The following is a 14,723-nucleotide window of genomic DNA, read 5'->3' as shown; positions in this document are numbered from 1 at the left end:
CGCGCGCCGGAGAGTTGGGTCACGCTGAACGACCTTTAACCGTACTAGAAAAATACATATATATATATATATATATATATATATATATATCCTTGTATTTTACACTTAAGTACTACCCACTTTCTGCGCGACATAATCGATTTTGGAGTGATTGTAGACAATCTGATCAAGTGGAACGCTTCCGAGCGTGGCATCTCTCTAAAAGATTTAATATTTGTATCGTGTCTAATATTCATCTCTGTCATCGGTGTTTTCAAACATTATAAAATGTGGTTATGCGAAAGTATCCGGACTCGTTCGTTATATATAACTATTTTTAAATGTTGAAATAATGAAGAAGGCTCTTTTGCATGAGGGAAGGACGTCGCTGTACGAAAAAGATATTTCTTTTACGTTTGCCGTTACTTGCAGAGTCCGCAGCAGGAAGACTGGGATAGTAGTACCGTTTGCTCAGCTTTGAAACACTTCGAAAGGCTCGTCGAAACAACGAGGATGACCCTACTGGGACCGGGCTGTCGCGAAACACTTACATCGGCGCTCGAGACAGTGGTCGAGAGAACGCAAGACTTCACCGACAGCGCTTATACGAGTCACGAGCACAGAGAAAATATCCTTCTGCTTTGCGATCGCGCGAAACTCGAGCTCAATACACTCTTGCGGATCGGCAATAGTATGGTGAGTTAATAGAGTTTTTGCTCTATTTTACAAGAAAATGCGCGACTAAATGTTATTTAATAATGCTCGTGTAGGAATGCGCAGAAAAGTCTAACACTACTGATTGTAATAAGACTTGAAATGTAAAATTAAAACATATAATTTTTAATACTACGTAAGTACGTAACTTACTTACCAAAAGAAATTAAGTCAAAGAACGTAGTTTGCAATAAATTCTATTCGTTGGATAAAAATGACGGAATATATTTCGAATAGCGCGATCCCCGAATGAAAAATATTTCCTAATAAATTAAACAGCGATAAAATATAAAATAATGGGCATCGTGTTCCGTCAGAATTACGAGGGCGGCGGGGGTTCACCTAGCTCAGAAATGGAACAAGCGGTAATGGGTGTGTTACGGGCGACCAGAGATCTTCGCCAGCAACTCAGCTCGACGACGATGGAACAGGCCGGCGATCTTGGCCAAGTGACAAAAGCCGGCCAGGAACTCGTGTCAACGATCAGAAATCTCGCGTTGGCCAATGACATCGACCGTCTGCAGGAGAGCAGCGACAGGTTCCACGAGTATATCGAACACATTCTCGAAGTAAGCTCCCAGACATGGCCCACGCACCGCGTGTCCGCGACCCGCGTTCGTGTCCCCACGTGCATTCTAAGCTCAAAGCCCACAAATAACGGGGTCTTTTCGAGAAATATTATCGACTTACGACGTGATTCTCACGCTAAAAATGCGCATGCCTTAATTTTGCATCGAGTGGTTCTAAAATATACATAGTGATTTACTGGACAATAGACATAGTACGCAGTGATTGCCATTCATCATTTCTAGATTATAATCAGTTACAGCTCCTAACTGGATTTATTCCACGCCTAACTTTAAGTGAATTAGTACGTCAGTACTAATTTATTACTAATGTCCGATGTTAATAATAATAGATCTTCGTGACTTTGAAATGATTTTACCAATACGATTATACACAAAGATTAGAATACACGATTAATTCTTTATCGATAGTCTACGAATAAAATTTCTTATTTGTTATACAATTCTTATTGCAACGTATTCTTTCTTCTAGGTATGCAAACTTCTAAGACACGTTGCACTTTCGGAATCGTTGCAAGTGTCGGCCAAGTTCACGGAGATCAACTTAAGAATATATGGTCCTCAGGTCGTAACGGCCGCGCACACGCTAGCTAGGCATCCCACCAGTAAGATAGCTAAAGAAAATCTCGAAGGTAAGCCATATAAATACTTAAATAATCCACTGATGTTGTAACAACGATATTTGCTACGTCATTTAACGTTTTTGTATGTTTTACAGTATTTGCTGACATGTGGCAATGGCTCATGACTGACGTGACGACAGTAGCGAAAGATGTTTTGGAACTCAGTCAAAACCGGCCAGAGAAGCAGGTTTACATGTCTTTGCCGCGGCCAGGGGTACGCATAAACAATCATTTCCACAAACGATCAATGGATTCTATATATTATATATATATTTTTCCTAATTAAAAGAAAAAAGAAAACGTCGCTATTTGAGTTGTTTCTCGTCAGATATAATGAGTGAGAAATAAATAGTATGATTCATTTCAGAAACACGGCACGACGAGCAAGCCACTAAAGCCAGTGCGGTTGGACAGCGAGGAGCAGGCGAAGATCGCCAAAGCGGGTCTCGAGATGAAGTTGATCACTTCGGAGATGGATGCCGAGACGGAAAAATGGCAGGAGAGCGGAAGCGCTCTGGAAGAGAACAACGACATTGTGAAGCGGGCGAAGAACATGTCATCGATGGCATTCTCGATGTACCAATTCACGCGAGGCGAAGGGGCCCTGAAAACTACCCAGGACCTGTTCACCCAAGCTGAGTATTTCGCCGAGGAGGCAAACAGATTGTACAAAGTTGTGAGACAATTCAGTTACCAGGTACGTGGCGGCCGGCTAACACGCCGACGTAGATCAAAAAAGAGATGACACATGTTTTTTTAATTGGACTGATGTTGATATATCTATATATCACCCTTACTTCTATGATCATTCTTTTACCATTGTTTATTATACGGACTCTATATTGGACTTGATTCCGCGTTTCTTAATCCTCGCTATATTGGAAATCTTCTTACTTATACATTACGCTATTGAGTTTCGTTTCTTCGTAAATCGCAACGTCGAAGCTGCATCGAGTCTGCATGAAAAATTTACTCATATTTTAATTCACGCTATTATTATCAAATATTCATTGGTAGATGCTAACAATAATCGTTACTATTTCAATGCTCAATAAGAGACTATTCATCGTAGAAATATAGAAATATTCGCATATGTTTTATATTACGATACGTTCAAAGTAGATATATACATCGGTATGTTGATATATACTACTTAATTTTAGTTGAATTTTATTATAAAGCTTACGTTCTGATTACTTCGAGAAACACGAAGGTGAAATATCGAAATCGATACTATGTATCGTAACTCTTCCAGTAGATAGAGAGATGACAAAATTAAAAAATTAGAATATTTCAACAGATGTAAAAATAGAAAATATCACGTGTATGTGTGAAAGCTTTATACTATCTTGTTATTATTTTATGCTACTATAAACGTAGCTTCCAGACCAGAAGTAGCTTCGACATGCGTTATTAGCATTAGACATGTTCGAATTAACACGTTTGCTACCCTATTTCGAACCCCTCCTAGCTAGGCCGAATATATATAGTCACCTGAAACCACTTTGGTCTCTCTTTATACTCTTCTTAAGAGAAACAACAAGACGCGCTAACCTTGTAATATATTCTGTATTATATACAATCCTTTTTATACCCTCGCTCTTGAATGCCTCCATCCAGGTAACTTTTTCTCTCTTTACTTTAGATCCTTTTCAACTAATAGATATCACTTTCGCCTTAACAAATCACTCTCTCTCTCTTTCTCTCTTTGCGACGTCAATGTTCTACTGTTGTTGAATGTTGTCATTACATTTGTACATAACTATGTTTGTATACGTATTTTGCTATGCAACATATCACGCACGTAGACTTTCCTATTGATCGTTACGAATAGCATAGAGAATTATATAAAATGTCAACAAGTATGAAGATATTGGAAACAATTACAATTAACATTTAAGAAAGAGCTATTTGTCATCATAAACTGATGTGACGATTCATTATGCTCATATAAAAATCATGTCCAAATGTAATTAATATTCAAAAACTCGCGTTAAATTTTAAACTTTCTGTTTGTACTGTGATTCTCGGGATACGATTTAATTGTTTTGAAAATTAGAGTACGTTTCGCGTCCGCGTGTCATGCCATTTCAACTGTCATAATGAACGTTCATGATTTCGTTAGTAAATCTATTTTATGTACATACATTTACGACTTTTTGTGTACGATTAGTAAGGTGTGTTTTAGATGCTACGGGAATGCTTCCGTCTATGGACGACGTCTATGTGCATTGTGGTCCCTCTCCTTCCACTATCTGGGGCATGAGTATTGTGTCTCACAATTTTTGCTAGCTTCCATCATTGCACGTTTTATCAAACAATATTCGTTAACAAATATCTATGTACATAATTAAATACTATTGTAATATATGTATTATATGTTTCGCCATAATATACATAATATTAATCAGATATCGAAAATTAAATTTTAAGAAAAATTAAAATCTGAAACTTATTCGTTTCTTCTCGAAAACATTTGATCATTAATATAATATTTTGTCTCGTAAAGACAAAATTCATATGAAGGAAGCTTGCAAAAATAACAAGGTCTGTACTATTTCACTGCCACTTCACACAGTCACTTTGATATTCTATATCGAGAAATCTTTTTATATTCCGTTGAAAGTTTTGCATTGTGTTCTCCTAGGACAGATAGACGATCTTTCTGTTAACTTCTTAGATGCAAACTTCTGAGTATCTACATACTACAAAGTATTTATTATTAGTAATTTAATAAACTACCAACAATAGAATCAGGCATCTTGCTTTACAGAATCTTTAAGAAATGGGCTAAATATAAACAGAAGTAATATCGTAAGATAAATGCGTTCAGAAATTTTCAACGATTGTTAATCTATGTATAATTACTCGTCAATCTGTATTTATTTTATAATGAAATCGTAAACATTAAAAGTGGATATAATAACAAATGCTCCAAGTTATTTGTTCGAACTTATGTGTATACCTAAATATTTTAATGTGAAAATGATTATTAAATTAAGCATTAAAGAATAAAAAATATTTCTTAGATATACATACATACAATACATCGAGAATAAATATAACATAAAATTTTAATTTTAGAAAATTTTATTTTTCAATCAATATATTATTATTTCAAAACTACTATTATTATTAGTAATTAAATGCTAGTGCCAAATGTTTTTATGCATTAGTGGGTCGTTGAAAATTAAATGCGAACAAGTTTATCTTGCGATACGAACGAAAACGTAAGTTTGTATACGATGTTACATGGGTGCAGGTACCAGGTGGGCCGCACAAGAAAGAACTCTTGGAAAATCTGGATCGAGTGCCGACGTACGTTCAGCAACTGCAATTCACCGTGAAGAATCCTACCGTCGGCAAGGCCGCCACTTTTACGAAGGTCGACAATGTCATACAAGAAACGAAAAATCTCATGAATGTGATCTCGAAGGTGGTCGCAACGTGTTTCGTCTGCGCCACAAAGGTGAGCCATGAGAATATTCGATATGCCCAATTAATCTATTTCCTAAATGAACGAAGACATGCTTTCGCGCGATTTTTTTCTATGACTGAGGGGTTGCCTGTATTGGATAAGTTTGTGTACGGTCCAACGTATATTTTTATTCATGATATATCTTACTACTGTGTTTCTTATAAAACGTCAGCTAATTCAGCCAATTCTATATTTACAGGTAGCTTTAGCCCTTCGGGGCCATTTATGTGTATATAAAACGATAACAGAGATATCTATATATATACGTAATTATGAAAAATGACATTAAAAATTATTTATGAAATAATATAAATTAAGAGATTATGAAATTCTCTTTAGAATGTATCAATCCTGTGCGAATGTTTGTTGTATCGGAACATTGATCGCCATCGGCATGAAATATTTTCATTTTTATCGAATCAATGTTTTCATATTGCGAGATCGCGTTTCAAGTATTCGCACAGGTGCCAGAGTCGAATTAAGACGCAGAGACACGCGTTCAGGCTAAAAAAATCGATTGTACGTCTATCGCCTTCCATTCTTATTCACCACCTAGCACAATCTCGTCATGCCGCAATACATGGAGCTCAGCCCGACGACGGTGCCCGGCCAGGCCGAAGAGGATTGTTTGTATCCGATTAGCCCGCAATTGTTGCCCTCCACGAGCCCTTACGTGCAACCCCATCCACTCACGTCCGCGCAATTTCACAGTATCCTGAAACCACCCCCCAGCCTGAGCCTGTCCCTGCTCCCCTTCAATTACAGCCCGGGGCACCCCAATGCTGGGTTGTCCCGAAATTCCGGCTCCTTCGTGCATCCGTCCGTCTTACCGTACACAACGCCCGGAACGCAGCAGCCATCCTACTGCCTGCAGAATCTGCAGCTTCTCCAACTGCAGCTGCACCACGCACAACTGCAGCACTTAAAACACGCAACGCTACCGAGATAATAGCAGCCTTGTGTAATACGTCGTGCCGTAGCACGTGGCACGTGGCACGTGACACTGTCGTTTCACGCGCACGCACGCACGCACGCACGCACACGTCGAGAACACTACACTTTCTTCGTACAGGTTCGACCTTGGTTTCATTTCAGCTTCTTCGTTTTATTCTGAATCACCCGATTTCGAACTTCGATCACGCTATTAATTACATCGAATCGTCGTAATTTCGTACTCGCAATAACACGTATTTTTATCGCGACAGAAAGATTGCAACACTGTCTCTTTCCTTGGCACGAGTTTCAGAATGAATTTCAGGATACATAGAGATCGACAGATTGTTTTTGCGATTACCTAATTCTAATCATTCGCTATACTTATTGAAAAGTAACGTTACGATCGATATTACGACGAATCCATTGTCTTTTAGCTTTTAACTTCGCGGCTTCTCATTCTTTACCTTACTCTAGACTTTATTATAGCTGACATTAACATTATTTTCAGCTTTTTTTTTTAATCTTTTCTTTCTTTTTAAATAACTCGCGTGTGCACCAATTTCGCTTCGATTTAACGATACAACACAATATACCAATACCCATGACAGATCTACCCAGTGATATGATCATGTAATCGATTTGAATTAATCCATTTTCAGCTACCTTTACAGGAATGGCTACACCATGTATCTCGTAATAAAATCTAATATTTCTTCCTGCAATAATCTCAAATACTCTGACAAACAAATATCATCTTTACAGAAAAATTATTGTATTTTATTGTTCGACGCAATAAAAATTCTCCGAAGTAATTACAATATGTATCACGTAAAATGTCACATTGAATTAAAATTAATTCGTTGTATCTTTGTCAGAGTATACGATCCTTGTTATATACTAGATCACAAACAGACTCGCCAAGTATGACGGCAAGAGCGTAACAGTGCAACAGCACGCGCGTGACATCTTCTTGAGAATATACATATCTAACATATCTCTAATAACTTTCGAATGCTAAAACTTTGAAGCATAACATTATTATCCTTCGATCGGAAGCTCGTGGGAAAACCGAATAGAAATTCGGTCTTAGAGACACGCATCAATTTTTCGTGTCAGATGGTCTAGGACCTAGGACTTTCGGCGAGCTTCCGCTCGATATCTTTCGATCTCCCAAGTGACCCCCGCGAGCGAGAGCCCGCCGCGCGCCGGGGGCTCGCGTCTCATGTACGATATATAATAACCTTTCGTCTTCCTACGTCTTTTCAGTACAACCTGGATTTCCGAGGTCTGTCGGCGCGCGGGGCCGGCGGCTCGCCGTACAGGGGCGGAGAGGGCGGGGGAGCTGACGGCGACGGTGGCGGAGTTGGCGTCGACGGCAGCAAGACGGGCTCCGCCCCCGGCAGCGACCCGTCCGTCTGACAGTTTGGAATGGCCCGACGGGCCAAGGGGGACGCTCGCCGCACCCGGGTTTCCTTTCTACTTTTCTAGGGAGAACCTCGCCTGCCCCACCGACCATCAAAGCGACGTACACGTCGACCGGATGTCGCGGACGTGCCGTCAAGAGCTGTCGGCAAGTACCGCGACGACCATGCGTCGGGATACAGTATTCGGAGGTGCCTCGCCTGGTCGGGATACGTTGGCCGCCAGTTATCGCGGAGGCGACGTATTGCGCGTAGTAACGGTATTCGGAACCTGTGCGTGAGGAAAGTAGCGTTCCTCTGGACGCCCTGATGATTTGGTATTTGAAAGGAGAACGGATTCACACACACAATTTAACGCCTTCGCGATGTAAAATGAGAACGATCGCGAAAGTGTTGACTGTGCAAAAGAATCCTGGTTGAAACGTTAGGATTGATCCAAACCGGTCATATTCTTACATTTCGACCAGAGACGACCAGTTAGTCTCGGTACTGATTAACGACTTACGATAAAGAAGAGAAACCCATGTACTTAAAATATTGCAACGGTTCGATGTGTTTGGACAATCGTTTAAAGTGTAACGATGATGCTTGGTCGACGTGTACGTTTCGCCAAATCGAAAAATTACTTGTGTACTCTAACTTCTATAGTAATGAAAAACAGATTTACACGCTTCTGCCGTTTTAATGAGCAGGTTCTCATGTCTCAGACGTACGTATTTTTACTCGAAAACAATGAGTTGGGAGCGCTTATTTATATACGGTCGAGTTCCGCCGCGCGTGGCGATCGAGGCGTGGGAAAGCGGAAAATCGAGCCGAGCTGGTATCACGTGGAGTTGAGCGCGAAAGTGGCGGATAAAATAATGTGCGCGTCTATATAGTTTGCGAAATTGTTCCTTAATTCGATTACGTGATCCACGCTTTGATCGTTGGCAATATATCGGTGAAAATGTCGTTAAAAATATCGAATAGCAAAGGCTACTCGCGAGCAAAGAAATCCATTTATAATATGTCTTAGCGTCTAATTAAATTACGTTTTCACGTTTTAGTAATAAAACTTCTCAGAATGAGGTTACCGCAGCGTTACATTTCACTGCTGTTGCATTAATAACAGCTTCACTTTCCTGTTATTACATTTGAAAACGCTGTGTTTAAGAGCATTCCGTAACATACGTACATCGGCTTAATGAATTACAAAATTAAGCTTCAATCTATGATTACAACTACGAGCCCTAAATCAGCTTAGTTTATTTAACACGCAGTACGTTTTGTTACGACGACGCTAAGCTAAAGTCGCTCGATACACTTCCGGCGTGTAAGGACATATCTCGTAAATACTTGGATCTCGTTTCATTATCCTCGCGGGAAACGCGGTGAAACTTTTCGGCCAACATAATATGGCTGCGCACAAACAAATCATTCTTCCATATCGAGAAGTTGGTGCAACGACAATAATTAACAAAATGTCGATCGCAGTGCCTTTTAGGTGTGAAAACTTTGTCGAAACTTTGCCGAGCTTCAACCTCAGCTCCCGAAGTGTTACGCCAACTTCGGTAAACAGATTATGCAGAGAGAGAAAGAGGGAGAGAGAGAGAGAGAGAGAGTCGCATTATATTTGCAAGAAAATAGCTCGCGCATATACATACATACATCTGCATGACTTTAGCGCGTGATCGTCAAGGCGTACTGTATCCGCGAAAAGCTTAAAAGCTCTCTCCACTCGCGGAAGCCGATGAAAACCTTTAAGTAGTGTATGAAAAGCGTTTTGAAAAACCACGCGCCAACGAACGGCTTTCCCTTCTCTTGTGTTGTATTCAATTCACTAGCTAATTAGAGAAATTTTAACAGTGGCGGTGTTTAAAATCTTTATTTTACTCTCGATAAAAGATACTCTCTTTTCTTACATTCGCTAACAACTTTTTATCCGCCATTCTTTAAATTTCTCATAGCAGATCTACGTATCCAAAGATACAGTCTTTATAGGCACTGACCTTGCCATTAAAAATCGTTTTAGACAAAATGATCACACAACCGCGGTATCTACAAAAAAAATAACACCTGCAATTTTAATTCGCCTCCGCAGAAATAGAAAAGATCAAACAATCGTGGGGCAGGAGGTCTATCGAGGGTGACCTGGGGGCGGCAACAGGGCGGTCAGGGATGTACTTTGTGGCAAAGACGTACATTCTGTCACCACTCGAGATCGCAAGCTGCGAATCAGCCTAATTTTCGTCGCTCGAGCAAAACGGACTGTCCGATTTGACATTTGTAACCGTATGAATATATAAAAGTTCTCGCGAGGTCATCGACGTCAAAACTCCTTCTCGATGCCATACAAAGAAAAACGAAAAATGGCGACAATCACGCAGAATCGCCCTTGAGACTGTTGCGAATCGTCCAAAGATTAAAGAAGCGATTCGAGCCAAATATTGTATCAAAATACCGAACGCGATCTAACGAACTCCGATCTAACGACGCGGTCGAACATGTATACAATGCGTGAGGTAACGATGAAGATAGATTCTCAAGCGCCACCACGATGATAATATCACGCGTTCCCGAAGAGCTCGAACGTGTTCTATATTCATGGAATACCCAAAAATTCCAACATGTTCGAAACAAATTTCTAGCAATACGTAATAGAGACGTCACCCGAGTAGAATCCGCGTTAGTGAACTGCACGCGGGCGCGTGCAGTCGTCGAGTTTCCTTCGTATACGCGAATGCGTGAAACACCGGAGACGTACTCTAACATGCGAAATCGCTGTGCGTGAACACGGTTTCACGATTTTTCCTCGATGTGCGGCAAAATTCGCGAGAGGCATGAGGAACGTTGTCGGCCGATTCTTGTATAAGCTACGGTTAATGTTTAACCATGTTTAACCGTGTTTCTTGCGCGATAGAACGCATATATATCGTATGCGTAACAATGACATCGGAATATGTTTCTGTTCTTATCTTTTCCTTGAGAAAGAAGGAGAATAATCGACGAATCCAGTCGCACGTTGAGATCGCGAGAGAACTGATCGCTGTAACAAGATAAAAGTGGATAAGCGATAATAATTTAATGATAACCTAGTATTATTAATGTTAAAGCCGCTGATTAATCGGCGGCACGCGCGACGTCTGTATATATACAACGTTAAGCGTACGCAAAGAAGATGCGTTGACCATTCGTGCATTTCACGTATGTACCTACGAGTAAGTGCACGAAAGAACACACTGTTCTGCGTGTGTGTATTATACAGAGTTTGCGCAAAAAATAATCGTCTTACAACGCGATAGCGTGTATCCATCACGATCGCTCAATCCAATTTAATGCTGGAACGCCCGCGCATTTCCTATTTCCCTTACAACTTTCCACGGATTCCAATTTGTCAAATGCGATTTATCGCTTAGCATCAAACTGTTGAGAGTGAACGATATATCAATACTTATAAACTATGGTAAACACGTGAGATTTGAAATCGTTGATAAACCACATGTCTATATCTTCGGGCATTAGCGCGAAAACAAGTAGATTGGCCGCGTGGTATTACCTCATACCTCATACGAATCGATCGAGCCGAGACATCCTCACGAGTTCCTATAGAGTAGAAATATTAACTATCGTCGCTATTATCGCACGTAGGAAAAGATATGGAGTTTGCGAATCAAAACATTGCAAACTGTAATCTGGCGTGAAAATTTTAACGTACGTGCATATTGCACGTGCGTACACACACAAATACACATGGATACATTTACGCAGCGATTTTGTACACAGACTCTGTATCATACGTTATCGCTCGATAATTAGACGGTAATTTAGGATACGTTCGTTAAAATGGTGAGTAAGTTCAAATTTTTTTGTATGAAATGGCACGAATATTTTCTATGGGGAAACGGGGGCGAGTTCGATCGTAAATGTTGCGTTTTTATTATTTTTTATTGCCCGCGTCACACGCATCAACAGAATGGATGATCGTCGCGCTATAGTTGGTTGCGCGATATCTACGGAAAAAAGAGAAGCTCGGGTAAATATATTGTTAAACATATGTACCTATGAACACGTCCTACGCAGGCTACGCAATAATATACGATGATAATACTTTCTCGTGAGTATAAACACGAGAAAGAGAAAGAAAGAGAGAGGAAGGAATAAAAAAAAGAGAGTAAAAATTAAGATAGCTTTAGTATATTCGTATCGTACGTCGAACACATTCGAGAACGATAATACATTATTATATTTCCTCCCACGTTTTTCGTTATTTTCTACAAAGTGGTTCTTTCGTCGCATACAATATAACTCGATCGACATTAATTTACATAGAGATTATTGATCTTTGCATAGAGAGAGAGAGAGAGAGAGAACTTTGCTAGTAAAGTTCACTCGCATAGTACCGTTATTAATGATGATAGTATAGCACGTTAAACGCGAAAAAAACGCTTAAAATCACGATCGAAATCTATTATGATCAACCGAGATCTCAGATGAGAGGTGCTGAAACTCCCCCCACGGTGTCAAGTCCGATTATTTTTGCGTGAGTGTGTTGGGAATTGCGGTGTTAAAAAGAGTTCTTAATAGTTTATGTGTGTATGTTGTCCCTAATCCAATATAGCGGAGAGTGGGCCTGATTGGCTGCGCAGATAATTTGGCACATTGCTAATACCTCTTATATACAATGAGATTGATCCTTAAAAAATTTACCATTATCAATGTCTCGGATTGCCTACACAGCCCACCAAATCCATTTTCCCCTATGATACTACCTCAATTTTCGAAATTAGATGCTTTAGATTTCTTCACGATAAAAGATTGTTCATAGCATACGTACGCGCATACTCGTCTCACGTGCGCCCCTAGATATAACATATATGGATATCCCAAAACTATCGCGCCTTTTATTTTAACTGTGATCAATTTAGAGTCAATTTTTTCTTAATACAAGTTTTTCTGAGACTTAAGACGAGTTGCGAAAAAACTTATAAAATGTGACTTTTTAAATCCGGCTGAAAAAGGAATAACTTTAAATTATCAAAGTTTACGTCATTAAGAAAACAGTGCAATAGTTCTGGAATAGTCTCTATAACGAACACAAGAAATGACGAAAAAAAAGTCTAACAACAGGAAGAATCTTTTTTTCAATATACGTCGTTTTGAGGAAAAATATTTATTTAAACATATAATGAAGATATTTGATATCATATATATTACTTTTGTTTCAAATGATTAATATGATTTTTTTTTTCTTTGAAAAAAACGTGTTACTATCGTTTGTGCTTATCTTATCTGAAGGAAAGTACGTTAACATTACTTTGCACAGCCGTTGCAGTATACATTTGCGGGTAAAGCGACGTCGATTTCGTCGAGTCGCCAGGTCGATTGAGCATTTTTTCGAGGTTCATGGCTTAAGTTAATGTTTTTTTTTATGTTTTTTGGGTCGTAGAACAAGAATCTGTAAATAGTTTTTTCGTAAGTCGATGCAATAAAAAGTTATTAACAATTTATTTATTTAAATTGCCCTAACGATCAAACTGTACATCCTATAAAAAAATGAACTGGAGAAAATTTGTTCCTCTTTTTACGACGAACAAAATGGCGTTTGAATTTTTCCAAAATCTTGATTATTGACGGAAATAAAAAAATTTAAAAAAATGCAAAAAAAAAATAAATTAAATTAAAATTAAAGGAGCAAAACTCATGTGGTCAATAATCAAGATTTTGGAAAAATTCAAACGCCATTTTGTTCGTCGTGAAAAAAGAAACAAATTTTCTCCAGTTTATTTTTTTATAAGACGTATAGTTTGATCGCTAAGGCAATTTAAACAAATAAATTGTTAATAACTTTTTATTGTATCGACTTACGAAAAAACTATTTACAGATTCTTGTTCTACGACCCAAAAAACCTTAAAAAAAAACATTAACTTAAGCCATAAACCTCGAAAAAATGCTCAATCGACCTGGCAACTCGACTACGTGTTAAAAAATCAGAATCGTATTTTATTGTCAAAAATGGACAACAATTTTGTCTAGGCTATCAACAAAAAAAATTGACAGTAATTAACGTATTAACAAACTATTAATTTATTTAAAATTTTATTTATTCACGTATGTTACGTATTGATCAATTAAATTTTTGGTTTTGTCGAGCTATTTTTGAAATTTTTTTCTCTTAGGTTAATTAAAAAATCGACGGCTCTAACTCACGTTTAGGGCAAAATAATCGTATTGCTCGCGAACGTATATCGAGATGTGTTAACCTTTCGAAAGAAATACGGTCTTCCCATCGATGCTTGATGTTTTTACGAACTTTCATAAAAACGACTTTAGCCGAGATACGCACACATGTAAGCGGTCACGTAGCAAGGGTGAAATTTTTATGAAAATATGTACCGTGGTATATCTACGTTATCTCGCAAGGGTAGGTTCCGACGCTTTGCAGTTATGATAACGTGAAAGACAAGACGCTTACCTATACCTATATATTAATACGTGTCAATAATTACGTATCGAGCGTTTTTTCATTTATATGAAAGAGACGAGACAAAGTACCGATCTATAGAGAACGTAGCGTTTAGATAGATTTCGTACTTCGTATTTAATGACATTATTGAATCATTATATATCGAGTATTGTATGTACTGGAGCTGAAGAGGACAATGAAAATAAACTATTGTACCCGAAACGTAAATGTGCTGCTGAATTACCGAGATGCCAGTCCCATTATGTCCCACGTAGGTATTTTCGCTCCTGCACCCATCGCCAGTCCCATGAAATCGTCCGTTTTGTTTCCATCTCATATTATTGGTATAAAATATTAATAGATAAAAAAAAACTAATCTTTTATTTATTCTGAATATATATAATAATATACAACACAATCGGATTTAGATCGGATTTAGAATTTTAGATTATTTAGATTAGTTTAAATAAAATTTTCGTATATTTAAGATCTTTATATTTGTCCCATTTGATAGAATTATTTATATTTCATCATAATTATAT

At 38.6% G+C, this 14,723-nt stretch overlaps 1 protein-coding gene across 4 annotated transcripts in view; it reads left to right on the top strand.

Annotated features, from left to right (window-relative positions):
* Positions 1 to 14,403, top strand: part of Alpha-catr (alpha-catenin related) — a 48,033-nt gene extending 33,630 nt beyond the window's left edge. For 3 of the 4 annotated variants that reach the window (XM_071795394.1, XM_071795391.1, XM_071795393.1), the window contains 7 exons: positions 412 to 675; positions 1,011 to 1,262; positions 1,753 to 1,912; positions 1,999 to 2,117; positions 2,271 to 2,600; positions 5,166 to 5,372; positions 7,584 to 14,403. In XM_071795394.1, coding sequence (XP_071651495.1) covers positions 412 to 675; positions 1,011 to 1,262; positions 1,753 to 1,912; positions 1,999 to 2,117; positions 2,271 to 2,600; positions 5,166 to 5,372; positions 7,584 to 7,736 — 1,485 coding nt within the window. In that variant the 3' untranslated portion in view covers positions 7,737 to 14,403. Of the gene's footprint in view, positions 1 to 411; positions 676 to 1,010; positions 1,263 to 1,752; positions 1,913 to 1,998; positions 2,118 to 2,270; positions 2,601 to 4,076; positions 5,373 to 7,583 lie in introns of those variants that run through there. The other variant, XM_071795395.1, reaches the window with a different exon arrangement.
* Positions 14,404 to 14,723: the final 320 nt, after the last annotated feature.

Source organism: Temnothorax longispinosus, chromosome 12 (assembly GCF_030848805.1).
Source record: "Temnothorax longispinosus isolate EJ_2023e chromosome 12, Tlon_JGU_v1, whole genome shotgun sequence".
Taxonomy (NCBI): domain Eukaryota; kingdom Metazoa; phylum Arthropoda; class Insecta; order Hymenoptera; family Formicidae; genus Temnothorax; species Temnothorax longispinosus.
The sequence above is the reverse complement of the archived record's forward strand: the minus strand, read 5'-3'. Positions and strand labels throughout refer to the sequence as shown.